The sequence below is a fragment of the Phacochoerus africanus genome, chromosome 3, assembly GCF_016906955.1.
Source record: "Phacochoerus africanus isolate WHEZ1 chromosome 3, ROS_Pafr_v1, whole genome shotgun sequence".
Classification (NCBI taxonomy): Eukaryota; Metazoa; Chordata; class Mammalia; order Artiodactyla; family Suidae; genus Phacochoerus; species Phacochoerus africanus.
Genome location: NC_062546.1, coordinates 80,687,682 through 80,702,003, shown reverse-complemented (window position 1 = coordinate 80,702,003; position 14,322 = coordinate 80,687,682). Strand labels below are relative to the sequence as shown.

Here is a 14,322-nt window from a genome sequence, read left to right as displayed (position 1 = left end):
GGCGCAGCAGAAATGAATCCGACTAGGAACCATGAGGTTTCGGGTTTGATCCATGGGTTAAGGATCTGGTGTTGCTGTGGCTCTGGCACATGCTGGCAGTAACAGCTCTGATTCGACCCCTAGCCTGGGAACCTCCATGTGCTGCAGGTGCAGCCCTAAAAAGACGAAAGACCAAAAAAAAAAGTAATATGCAGTTTTACAACCAGGAACATGAAGTTCAGGAACTGTGTCCAGAATCACATACCTAATTTGGAGAAGCCACTGCACAGGCTGCTTTTCGTATGTGAGGCTCTCAGTGAAGCCAGTGGCATAGGCTGCTCTGCATCCCTTGCCTAAGGAGTAAGTGAGAAATATTTAGAAGATGGCCATAACAAGTATAACTGGATTTGCATGGTTTCCGAAAATGTTACTCATTTCCTTTGTCATATTTTGGTCCACAGTACTGTTTGCCCACCTCTTTGGTAACAGATTATTAATTCTGTACCTTTTCCATCCTAGTTGTTGGGAAGGTCTTGGAAATTACTGAACTGCCAGATGGAATAACTCGAATGGAAGCTGAGAAGCTTTTTGGGGAACTCTTTAAAATTGGCGCCAAGATCCGGTGGCTCCGGGACCCCCAGTCTCAGCCCCAGCTTCGTCGTCACCCCCTCTGCTGTGGCAGCGGGGACAACACTGTTAACCCTGAACGCTCTAAACCTAGTGACTTGGCCTCCACATACACCGTCTTAGCCACATTCCCCTCCATTTCAGCTGCGCAGAATGCATTGAAGAAACAAATTAACTCGGTTAACAAGTTTAAGCTGAGAACGAGCAAGAAGCACTATGACTTTCACATTTTGGAAAGGGCAAGTTCTCAGTAACAGCCTCCATGGACCTTTGACCTTTGTGATTCCCCTGTCCTTGTCCATCTTTAATTGGCTTCGTACCTGGGGCTTCTATTAATATGATAGAGACTCCTAGGATATGTGGTTGTGGTGTTACAACTTATGAAGACAGGCCAGTGATCCATCAGGGGGGAGGGAATACACATTTCACCCCAAATGATTATAGAAATCCACATCAAAATGATACAGAGTTAGCAGCTTTTTCTGAGGAAATGCTGTTCAAATGCCTCCTAAATTTTATAGTTATTTTGTTTTATATTTCTGAATTCTTGTATCAGATCCAAAGCTCTATTGTACAGCAAATTATTCTTCAAAATGATTACAACCAGTTGCAACCTGTATTTTTTTTTTTTTTTTTTTCAGCCAGCACGGTTTGACCCACCATAGAATTTGGGGAGGAAAGAATCCAGGAGTGGAATAACCAAGATGAAACCATGTGCTGTCTTTTTGTGGGGCTGGAGAGTGACTAAGGAGAGCCCACAAATAGAAGCTTATTACTCTTCCCCTGTATCTCCAAACACAGAAACAAATTCTAGAAAATAGAGAACTCCTTCATAAGGTCCTTACTTTATTCATTTAGGTTGTATGAACATTAAGTGTAAGGTAAATTATGTTCTTAACGCCTCAATCAAACCACTTAGATTCAAAGGGGAATAGAATTACTCTAGGCAGGCAGATACTTCCACTTTTTTTTTTAAGTGTCCCTTCAATAACTAAATGCCACTTTTGCATTCCCCTCCTTGTGGATTTTTTGTCACCCGAGGAAATGCATTTGATCAGTGCTGGAAACTTCTTAAGTGGTTTAAAATGTGTTTTCATTGTTTGCAGCGGATCACTGGACATCGAAGATTCATTGCACTTATGAACAAGGAAACTTTTTTTCAATTTCTGTGTAATTTGCAAGGCTGTACAATGTGTGCTGATGCAAGCAAGCCTTTTTCTGTTCAAGGAATAAATGTTTACAAGTGTAGACCCACTTTGTCTTTTGTAAATTAAAATCACCTTTCTAAATAAGAGTCAGTATTGAAGACAATACCAATCGATGTAAACAATTTTGAGTATGAACATACTGACAGCTAAAAATAGAACATTCTGTTTAATTAGGTAAGGAATTTGTGTTTTTAGCTGATATATTGAGCACCCAATTGTCCAGTTTAGCTCAGATGCTTATAGAAAGCTTTCCCCATTTGTTAGTTAGCTGAACAAAGTCAAACCTCTGGGAGTTCCCACTGTGGCTCAGTGGTAAGAAACTGGATTAGTATCCATGAGGATGCAGGTTCAATCCCTGACCTCACTTGGTTAAGGATGCAGTGTTGCTGTGGCTGTGGTGTAGGCTGGCATCTATGGCTCTGATTTGACCCCTAGCCTGGGAACTTCATATGTCACAGATATGGCCCTGAAAAGATAGGTTTCCCCCCCCCCCAAAAAAAAGGTCAAATCTCTGGGAAACCCAAAGGGGTGAGGGAGAGGGTCTGCCATCTGCAACTTGCCTGGAGCCTGGTTTTCTTTCCACCCAGACTAGGGGTTTACTTTGCAACTCAAGAGCAGTATGTGTTACCAGGCTCTAATGTAAATGTCTGCTCCCTCTAGAGCATTTGCAAAGCCCCACTTCGTCCCAGGGAATCTCAGGCTTCTCCACAAGCTGGTGCATGCAGATGATGAATATTGTGCTCCTGGAAGCAGACACTGGAGCTGTCTTTAAACCATATTAAGTTAGACTGAGAAGCCATACACAGAAAGAAGCAAGAGTGAAGGCTGAAAATCACTCACAGGACTGTTGATTTTTTTTTTTTTTTAATTTTTGACTCAAGACAGTCAAAGAAGGAAAGGATATATAATTAGGGCCAGCATTGCAGCAAGAATTATTTAATCATACATGGGGATGGAGACTTCTATGGTTTATTTCAATTCTCTGAATATTCTCTTTAACTCCTGCAGTAGACTTCCTAGTAAACCTAAGTGATTGTTATTATTTTTTAATAGAGATATAATTGACATGCACTTATTTCAGAGGTACAACATAAGGATTTGATATTTGTATATATTGTAAAATGATCACCCCAATAAGCCGACATCCATCACTTCACTAATTATAAAATTTTTTTTTCTTTTTCCTTTTTATGTGTTCTTAGGGCCACACCTGCAGCATATGGAGGTTCCCAGGATAGGGGTTGAATCAGAGCTGTAGCTGCCCGCCTACACCTCAGCAACACCAGATCCGAGCTGCGTCTGCGACCTGTACCACAGCTCACAGCAATGCCAGATCTTTAACCCACTGATCAAGGCCAGGAATTGAAACTGCATCCTCCTGGATCCTGGTCCAATTCGTTACTGCTAAGCCACAACAGGAACTCCTGGCCCAGAATTAAAGCATTCCTAAGGGCATCCTCAGATGTTTGACAGCCCTGGCTGTGGGTTTTCCTAGAGCACTGACCATATTTAGGGGCAGGTGGTACTTTTACCAATCAAATGAGTTACTTTATTTTTGGCTGCCCAACACATATGGGATTCCCAGAGCCAGGGATCAAACCTGCATGCCAGCACTCCAGAGAATCCACCAATCCCGTTGCACCACAGCAGGAACTCCAAAGTGAGTTATGTTGTCAATATTAGCAGCTCCTGGAGCCCCTTTGGGAAAGATGGAGGGCACTTAACTCTCTGGGCACTTCTGCTACCTTAATATATTGCAGAGCTGAGAATGTGTTGCTTATGGGTCTTTAAGACCTTGGTCCACAAAGAACATGGATGTACTGGGTACATGTAAGTGAATCAGGAGTACAAGATGTTTGCCAGAAGTAGTTAAAAGTAACTATTGAGTTCCCGCTGTGGCACGGTGGGTTAAGAACCCAACCACTGCAACTCGGATTGCTTAGGAGGCGCTAGTTTGATCCCCGGCCTGGTGCGGTGGGTTAAGGATACACAATTGCCCCAGCTCTGGCATGGGTCACAGCTGCAGCTCAGATTCAGTCCCTGGCCCAGGAATTTCCATATGCCATGGGTGGGCCCATAAAAAAAATTTTTTTTAAGTAATTAATTTGTCATCTGAGCTGATAACAAAGTAGGGATCTGAACCCTACCTGAAGCTAGGAAGTTGTTTTTCTGATCCCAGTAGGGGAACGTGTGGCCTATAAGTTGTGTGGAAACATACCGGAGCCAGAGTGGCCTGGGCAGAGGCAAGTCACCACACCCACAGCTACCTCAGGAAGCAGAGAGAGTGGGGTTCTCCACTAACCATCAGCAGTGGGGGAAAAAAGCGAGTCTAAGACCTCAGCAGAAGCTAGCCACAGGGACAGTGTGAAGGCGGCCAGCTCCCCACCCCCAGCAGATAATGAAATGGGGTTTGATTGTCTTCCCAGGCAGAGAGCAGATTCTGCCTTCTGATAGTGACGAGTGTCACGCTAGCATGAAGGTGACAGGATTCAAAGCCAGCCTGTGCTGCTTGGAATTCTCATGAGCTTTATGAGCTGATGTTAAAAGAGAACCAGAGACTCACGTGCACACATGCAGCCCGTAGTTCCCACCAGCCTGGAACACAGGTAGATACAGCTCCCCTTTCACCTACACTCAGGGCCACACTCAGGAGCTGGCCACCTTCACATACTGCACATCTGTTAGTCATTTTCCCCTTTGGTGTCTCCATTTGGATTCACTTTGGTTTGATTTCACCAGCTTAAGAATATAGGAGGAGTGTAAGGAAAAGACTGTAGGAACTTCTAATCAGAAAACTGATCGAAGTTGATTCTTTGCAGGGGAAGGGGGAGGCATTGAACCCCCCCCCCAAAAAAAAACAGCATCATTTCAGTTATCTGCTATCTAACAAACCACTGAAAATGTAGTAGTTTAAAGCACCAATCCTGTGGGTCGAGAATTTGGACGAGGCTCAGAGAAGACATCTTGGCTCTTTCCCACCTGATAACAGCTGCCCTCAGCTGGGGCTGCGCTGGGCTGCAAGTTCCAACACTGACTCATGTGTCTGGGCTCCAGGGGCTCTCACCCTCGATGCTTCCATTCTCCATGTGGACACTCTCTACTGGAGACATCTCATCCTCAAAAGTAGCTCTGTCCACGTGGCTTTTCTCTCCAGCACCCTAACCCGGACTTTATATAAATAGTCAGTCACCATGCTGTGCATTGGATCCCCAGAACTTACTAATCTTACAGTAGAAGTTTATACCCTTTGACCTCCTCCACCCAACTCCTCTCAGCCCTGCCCTGGCAACCACCAACTATTCTCTATTTCCATAAAGTCTTTTTTTTTTTTTTTTCTTTCAGCAGCACCCATGGCATGTGGAAGTTTCTGAGCTGGGAAATAAACCTGCGCCTTAGCAGTGACCTGAGCCACACCAGATCCTTAACCCACAGGCCACCACCAGGGAACTCCTTTAAAGTCATGGGGTTTTTAGGTTTGTCTCATGAGATCATACAGTATTTGTCTTTCTCTAACCTATTTCACTTAGTGTAATGCCCTCAAAGTTGATTCATATTGTTAGAAATGGCAGGATTTCTTTCTTTCTCTATGGCTAATTAAAAGGTCTCTTAAAACCTAGTCTTGTAAGCAGACAGGGCAGGGATTCCTGGAGAAAGAGAACCGGGCTTTCCTGACATTAGAGAAGCCATTTTTGGCCTAAGCCATTTGTGATCTAAGCCTGGCCATGATGCTTGCCCTTGGACAGGTCTCAGTAATAACCATCTTAAGAGAACAAAAGAACAAACCATTATCAGACAAGAGACATGACAATAGCAAAGATGATTAACCAGTTGTAAAGACTCCCAGTCCTGCTTCAATGGTAAAGGCTGGTCTGAAACACTTTCTTGAGCCATTGTGCAGAATTTTAACACCCCTCCAGATCAACTGGAACCTGAGGGATGATAATGTTGACCTTTTCTGACCCTTAAGACTTCACTTAACTAAACTTGAACAAATATTTGTTGACTGGTTAAGAGAGAAGATCAGGAGAATCCTAGCCTCCAGACCTGGTTATTTCTCCCACTAAGTGCTGTCAGGAGATGGGAGGGAGCTAGAAAGGAAAAGACTCACATGCCCTCCTCTAGCTATCTTGGCACTTAGGTCAGTTCCTTAATGGCTGGGGCTGGGGGGGAGGTGGGGGCTGGTCTTTAGAGCTGCGCTGATTGGTCACAAGGGAAAATGAAATAAAATGTACGTATGAGTCCCTGGGTAACCTGGTTAAAATGCAGATCTAGATTCATTAGGTCTGGGGTGGGACCTGAGATTCCGAAAGTTAATGACTCTGCTGGCACTCAAACAGGATTTAAGTAGCAAAGCACTAAGGCATCCCTGTTTTCAGATAAGTAACTCAGAGCACATGGCTAGAGCTGGGTCTTGCATCAATATCCTGAGAGAGGGAAGCTATTATTATTCATCTAAGTTATAAGAAAACTCACAATTGGGAATCATACATACAGTTCTGGCATATCACTAGCTTGATTTTTTTCACAATTTTTTTTCAAATCTCTCTAATGTCCGTTTTTTGTTTGTTTCACTAGTTTGATTCACCCCCTCATGAAAAGAAGAAACGAGCTTTTACAAATAACTCAGGGACAAAAGCCAACAAAACTCTCATATGTTGGCCCCTGCCAATATCACATCAATAGAAATATCCTTGAGCTATTCCTATTTTATTTTTTTATTTTTTGCTTTTTAGGGCCACACCCACAGCATATGTATGTTCCCAGGCCAGGGGTCAAATAGGAGCTACAGCTGCTGAACTACACCAACACCAGATCCAAGCCGCTTCTGTGAACTACACCACAGCTCACAGCAACGCCGGATCCTTAACCCACTGAGCAAGGCCAGGGATCCAACCCGCAACCTCATGGTTCCTAGTCGGATTCGTTTCTGCCTTGCCACAACGGGAACTCCGAGCTATTCCTGTTTAATTGCTGTCCACATCATCCTGCATTCATTCCACCCTCACCAAGACATCATCCTTCGTGGTCACCTGTCAAATTTAGACCTTTTGAGTATCCTTCCTATGTTTGGGCAAATCCCACATTACAAGTCTTTCTACCCTAAATAGCAACCAGGATGACTCAATTCTGTTTCACTTTTGCTCAGAAAAGCTGCACCCCAGCATGGCTGTGATCTGGAGCTCCCCCAGCCACCCCCACCCCCCATCCTGAGAATCTGATCAAGAAGACAACAGGGGAAGAAACAATCTCTTAACAGAATTCGTGGTTGTAGTTGACAGTTTCTGTGTGCAACCACAGGAGGTTTTCGAAACTGCTCGGCTCTGGAGTTCCCACTATGGCTCGACAGAATCAGTGCCATCTTGGGAGCGCTGAGACACAGGTTTGATCCATGGCCCGGCACAATGGGTTAAGGATCCGGCATTGCAGCAGCTGTGGCTTAGGTCAAAACTATAGCTCGGATCTGACCCCTGGCCCATGAGGGAACTCCATATACCATGGAGTGGACAAAAAAGGGGAAAAAGAAAAGTGCTCAGCCTTATCCTTCCGAGGGTTTGTGATGACAACCTTGAATTAATTATTCTTCTGTTTAAACTGGCTAGAATGGGAAACAAAGTGGCTTGAATAAAACTACACATTCTGCATAACGCAAAGCCCTCGGGTGGGTGTTTCCAGGATTGGTTAATAGAGCCATACAGATACAGTACGCCACCAACGATCCAGCTTCCTTACATCTTCCAGGCATGTTGACTTGTCCGTTGGGGCTGGTTTCTCCCCTAGTTACTACAGTCCTGGGTGCCTGCAGTTGACAACATGCAGAAGCAGAAAGGGAAACCTCTCTGCAGTGTGGCTTTTCCAGAAGTTCCCAAGAGATCTCACTTCTCTGGACTAGAATTGTATTACATGTCTCTGCCTAAAGAGATTATTGGATAGAGAGCATGAGAGCACTGTAATTGGTTAAAGTAATCAATATTCACCATCTTGAGGAGTTCCTGTCATGGCGCAGCAGAAACGAATCTGACTAGAAATGATGAGGTTGCAGATTTGATCCCTGGCCTCGCTCAAGTGGGTTAAGGACCCGGCATTGCAGTGAGCTGTGGTGTAGGTAACACGCAGCTCGGGTCCCATGTTGCCGTGGCTGTGGTGTAGGCTGGCAGCAACAACTCTGATTTGACGCCTAGCCTGGGAACCTCCCTATGCAACGAGTGTGGCCCTAAAAAGACAAAAGACCAAAAAAAAAAAAAATTCACCCATTTGAGATGGGAAAGGACACAGGCAGGGCCTCTGAAGGACAAGGCCATTTGGAAAAGGGTCAATAAAAGCAAGGTTGTTTGCAGAGAAGGGATAGGTGACTGTAAGGTAAGCGACCAAGAGTCTGTCACATTCACTTCTGCCTGTTCAGTGCTCAGTGTCATGCTGAGCACAGGACAGCGGTCAACCAGCAAGTGTTTATGGAAGGGAGTGAAGGTGGGCCAATGGATGGTGCCATGATCTCTTAATTTTTAACCCCTTCCTTCCTTCTTACAGCCACTCCTCTCATTTAACCCTTTAGCATTCACTCCTCATAACTTCAGTAGCCTCCCAGCTGGTCAGTATACCTGTGTTATCAAACCCCGATCCTTGAGCCTACACAGTAACACTAGACAAACTGAAATGGAGTTTGGAATAGAAAAATGCTTTTTGCAGGGCAAGCAAGGGAATGAGCGGCTAGTACTCAGAAGAACTGAACTCCCCAGTGGTTGTCAGGAAAGAGTGCTTTTTTTTTTCTTTGCTTTTTTTTTTTTTTTTGGCTTTTTAGGGCCGAACCTGTGGCATATGGAAGTTCCCAGGCTAGGGATCAAATCAGAGCTGCAGCTGCTGGCCTACACCACAGCCACAGCTATGCAGGATCTGAGATGTGTCTGCGAACTACACCACAGTTCCCAGCAACGCTGGGTCCTTAACCCACTGAGCGAGGCCAGGGATCAAACCTGCATTCTCACGGATACTAGTGGGTTTTGTTACTGCTGAGCCACAGCAGGAACTTCAGGGAAGAGATTTTAAAGGCAGAATATGGAGTGAGGACTGCAGGGTGTGTGACTATTCTGATGGATGGTGGTAAGGTAACAGGGCGGTTGTCCAGGAGTCTTGTGCTCAGCATGAAGTTACTGTTCTCCATCTGGGTGGGGGCCTTAGTTCTTGTGGAAGAACTCAAAAGCATATTGTCAAAATATCCCTTGAGTAGGAAATAGGACTCTGCTTTATCACTGCACTATTTTTTTTTTTTTTTTTGGCCTGCGGAAGTCCCTGAGCCAGAGACCAAGCCCATACCCCAGCAGTGATCTGAGCCACAGCAGTGACAACACTAGATCCTTAACCCACTGAGCCACCAGGGAACTCCTCACTAGTCTATTTTGTGTCTGTTTTTCCTTTGTTCTGCATTTCCTCCTTTCCCTAATAAGTAACTGTTAGAATCTGCCCTTTGGAACTCAGGGAATGTCTAGGAGCCTGAAGCCTTTTTCTTACAAACGAGAAACAGGGAACACAGAAAGGCTTTTGTACCCAGGAGGGCCCCACAGGGTCCTGTTTGTTTTCACTTGCCTCATGTTTTCCTTGCCCCTCTTTCACTCATCTGTCTAAATCCTATGCACACTTCACCCATAAAGACTTACCTGGTTACTCACATCTACTGAGATAAAAATAACAGCAATAACATGTAAGCTTATTGAACACTTATATGTAGGCACTGTACTAAATGTTTATAATGCTTGAAGTTAAAATAACCCAACTCAGAGTTCCCGTCTTGGCTCAGCGGAAACAAATCTGACTAGTATCCATGAGGACACAGGTTCGATTCCTGGCCTTGCTCAGTGGGTTAAGGATCTGGCATTGCCCTAAGCTGTGGGGTAGGTCGCAGATGAGACTTGGATCTGTTGTCGCTGTGGCTGTGGAATAGAACATTCGCTACAGCTCTGATTCCACCCCTAGCCTGGGAACCTCCATATGCTGCTGGCGTGGCCCTAAAAAGACAAAAGAAAAAAAAAAGAGCCATTTTGAGTTTATTTTTGTGGTGTGAGGGTGTGATCTAGTTTCACTGATTTGCATGCAGCTGTCCAGGTTCCCAGCAATTCTTGCTGAAAAGACTCTTTTCCATTTTATGTTCTTGCCTCCTTTGTTAAAGATTAGTTGACCATAGGTTTCTGGGTTCTCTATTCTGTTCCATTTGTCTGTAGGTCTGTTTTGGTACCAGTACCACACTGTCTTGATTACTGTGGCTTTTTAATATTGCCTGAAGTCTGGGAGAGTTATGCCTCTTGCTTGGTTTTTCAGAATTGCTCTGGCAATTCTGGGTCTTTTGTGCTTCCATATAAATTTTGTATTGTTTGTTCTAGTTCTGTGAAAAATGTCATGGTTCATTTGATAGGGATTGCATTGAATCTGTAGATCGCTTTGGGTAGTATGGGCATTTTTACAATATTAATTTTTCCAACCCAGGAACATGGAATATCTCTCCATTTCTTTACATCCTCTTTAATTTCCTTGATTAATGTTTTATAGTTCTCAGCATGTAAGTCTTTCACCTCCTTGGTCAGGTGTATAACCAGGTATTTGATTTTGGGGGGTGCAATTTTAAAAGGTGTTGTATTTCTGCATTCCTTTTCTAACATTTCATTGTTAGTATACACAAATGCTACTGATTTCTGAATGTTAATCTTATATCCTGCTACTTTGCTGAATTTGTTGATCAGTTCAAGTAGGTTTGGGGTTGAGTCCTTAGGGTTTTCTATATATAGTATCATGTCATCTGCCTACAGTGACAGTTTTACCTCTTCTCTTCCTATTTGGATGCCTTTTATTTCTTTTGTTTGTCTGATTGCTGTGGCTAGGACTTCCAATACTATGTTGAATAACAATGGTGAAAGTGGGCATCCCTGTCTTGTTCCAGATTTTAGTGGGAAGGCTTTCAGCTTTTCTCCATTGAGTATTATATTTGCTGTGGGTTTGTCGTAAATGGCTTTGATTATGATAAGGAATGTCCCCTCTATGCCCACTTTGGTAAGAGTTTTTATCATGAATGGATGTTGGAGTTTGTTAAATGCTTTTTCTGCGTCTATTGAGATGATCATGTGGCTGAAAGACTTAAATATAAGACAAGACACCATCAAACTCCTGGAAGAGAATATAGGAAAATCATTTGCTGACATCAACCTTACAAATATTTTCTCAGGTCAATCTCCCAAAGCAATAGAAATAAAAGCAAAAATAAACCAATGGGACCTACTCAAACTGACAAGCTTTTGCAGAGCAAAGGAAACCACAAAAAAAAAACCCAAAAAGAAAACTTACGGAATGGGAGAAAATAGTTTCAAATGATGCAACTGACAAGGGCTTAATCTCTAAAATACATAAGCAACTTATACAACTCAACAGCAAAAAAGCCAACAACCCAATGGAAAAATGGGCGAAAGACCGGAATAAACATTTCTCCAAGAAAGATATACAGATGGCCAACAAGCACATGAACAAATGTTCAACATCCCTGATTATTAGAGAAATGCAAATCAAAACTACCATGAGATACCACCTCACACCAGTCAGGATGGCCATCATGAATAAGTCCACAAATAACAAGTGCCGGAGGGGGTGTGGAGAAAAGGGAACCCTCCCACACTGTTGGTGGGAATGTAAACTGGTACAACCACTATGGAAAACAGTATGGAAGTACCTTAGAAAACTATATATAGAACTACCATATGATCCAGCAATCCCACTCTTGGGTATATATCCAGACAAAATTTCCCTTGAAAAAGACACATGCACCAGTATGTTCACTGCAGCACTAGTCACAATAGCCAAGACATGGAAACAACCTAAATGTCCATTGACAGATGACTGGATTAGGAAGATGTGGTATATATACACAATGGAATACTACTCAGCCATAAAAATGAACTAAATCATGCCATTTGCAGCTACATGGATGGAACTAGAGACTCTCATACTGATTGAAGTCAGTCAGAAAGAGAAAGACAAATACCATATGATATTACTTATATCTGGAATCTAATATACAGCGCAAATGAACTTTTCCACAGAAAAGAAAATCATGGATTTGGAGAATAGACTTGTGGTTGCCTGGGGGAGGGGAGGGAGTGGGATGGATTGGGAACTTTGGGTTAATGGGTGCAAACTATTGCTTTTGGAATGGATTAGCAATGAGATCCTGCTGTGTAGCACTGAGAACTGTCTAGTCACTTATGATGGAGCATGATATTGGGAGAAAAAAGAATGTATACATGTATGTGTAACCGGGTCACCATGCTGTACAGTAGAAAAAAATTGTATTGGAGAAGTAACAATAAAAAAAAAAAAACCTCAAAGGAGTTAAAGCAGCCAAGGAAATGTATTGGCTCACTGTAATTGAAAAGACCATGGGTATATGCTTCAGGCATTGCTGGATCCAGGGGCTCTGCAATATCCTCAGAATAAACTATCTTTATCTGTAAACTCTCCTATCCTGTGTTGGCTTTGTAAGCAGATAGGGTAGGGGGCTCTGGAGAAAGAGAACCAGCTATGGCTTTCTTGATGAGCCATTTTAGACCTAAGCCTTTTCTTTTTTTTTTTTTTTTTAATGGCCACACCTATGGCATATGGAAGTTCCCAAGCTAGGGGCTGAATTGGAGCTGTAGCTGCTGCCTGTGCCACAGCCACAGCAATACCAAACCCAAGCTATGCTGCAACCTACACCACAGCTTGCGGCAATGCCAGATCCTTAACCCACTGAGTGTGGTGGGCCAACTGGAATAGTCCTTAATGCCTTACTGGAGCTAGAGGTCCACTAGCATGTTGTGTATGCTGAGCAGCCATAGGCTCTGCCCCAAGCTCTGCTGAAGCCACAATGGGGCTGCTTCATCATCCCCTTGAAGACCACAACATTGTCCTTCTTCATCAGCATGTCCAACTGCTCCACCAAGTTGCTGCCCCCCGGCGCTGGGACCCACTCATCCCCCAACGCTCACCCAGCACCTGGGCAAGACAGCCTGAGCCTTCCAGGTAACAGCTTTAAAGAGACAGACACTTTCCATTAGCTGACAAGATAGCCACCTGCAGACCCAGCTTAGATCCTATTCTCTTGGCAACATCAATGAAAGAGAATAGTTCTTTTCCACTAATTCCTACAAAAATCCTGAAGTCAATTTTCATTGGTCTGGCTTGGGTAAGGGCCCTCACTGAACTATCTTCATGGCCAGAAAGAAATGGGTTGACCATTCCTGGCCCAGAAAACAGGGCAGAACCCCCAGATCACATGGACTAAGAGTGACCACCACCCACACTCCCCCCCAAAAAAAGGAAGACTGACATTCTGTGATCACAGGTGGAGGAATGGCCACTGAACTGGAAGATGATACATCCCAAGTAATATTTCATTCTTAACCCACTGCCATCAATATCACAAGCTTAGTGAAGCTTGGGGAGATTAAATAACAAATGTCATTTGATCAGGTTTAGAACTCTGGAGACTGTGCCCTGAATTCTCTGCCCATCTCTTAATTGCATATAATAGTTTATACTGAACTATATGACTTGGTTTTGGTCATATACTGTCAAGTGTTGTTGGTTATCTTCGCAAATATTTTATTCCAATTTCTGAAACTGTACTATCCAAAATGGTAGCTACTAGCTACCATAATATTATAGTAGGTATTATCTTGCTAGTAATTTAATTGAAATCAATTGGAATTAAATAAAATAGGAGTTCCTGTCATGGCTCAGTGGTAATGAATCCAACTAATATCCATGAGGATTCAGGTTCGATCCCTAGCTTCACTCAGTGAGTTAAGGATCCAGTGTTGCTGTGGCTGTGGTGTAGGATGGTGGCTACAGCTCCAATTTGCCCCTTAGCCTGAGAACTTCCATATGCAGCAGGTATGGCCCTAAGAAGACGTAAATAAATAAATAAATAAAATTCAGGGAGTTCCTTGGTGGCTCAGTGGGTTAAGGATCTGGCCTTATCTCTGCTGTGACTCTGGTTATTACTGTACCACAGGTTCAATCCCTGGCCTGGGAATTCCTGCATGCTGTGGGCATGGCCAAAAACAAAAAAGGAAAACAAAAAAAAAGAAATTCGGTTCCTAAGTTGCACTAGCCTCGTTTCAGATGTTCAAAAGCCACCTGACTTTTTGCTGTCCAAAATCCTATCACCTTCCAGGTCTTCCACTGACTCTTACCTACCTACCTCTCCAGGGTTACCTGGCACTTGCTCCCTCCCTTCCTAGACTCTAGTCACTTTGGACTTCCCTAAATTCCCCAAATATGCCATGCTGTCTGGTCTCTGGGTTCTCTCAAGTGGTAAGACAGACACTAGGATTCTCATCTGTGGCAGAGATTGCTTAGTTTTTCAGCAAACTGTAGTAGGAGGGGTGTGTCTCTCTTCCTTGGCCGGTGCCAGACTAGGTTTTCCAGCCCCCTGCACCCTGAAGGCCCAGTGTCTGAGTTTCAGCCAATGAAATGTGAGCAGAAATGATGCATT

The 14,322-nt window shown here is 43.7% G+C and overlaps 1 protein-coding gene across 18 annotated transcripts in view; it reads left to right on the top strand.

The window, feature by feature from the left end:
* The window catches only part of R3HDM1 (R3H domain containing 1), a 177,557-nt gene extending 175,703 nt beyond the window's left edge, over positions 1-1,854 (top strand). For 17 of the 18 annotated variants that reach the window (XM_047772054.1, XM_047772046.1, XM_047772039.1 and 14 more), the window contains one exon: positions 499-1,854. In XM_047772054.1, coding sequence (XP_047628010.1) covers positions 499-860 — 362 coding nt within the window. In that variant the 3' untranslated portion in view covers positions 861-1,854. The remainder of the gene's footprint in view (positions 1-498) is intronic. The other variant, XM_047772052.1, reaches the window with a different exon arrangement.
* The last annotated feature ends 12,468 nt before the right edge of the window (positions 1,855-14,322 follow it).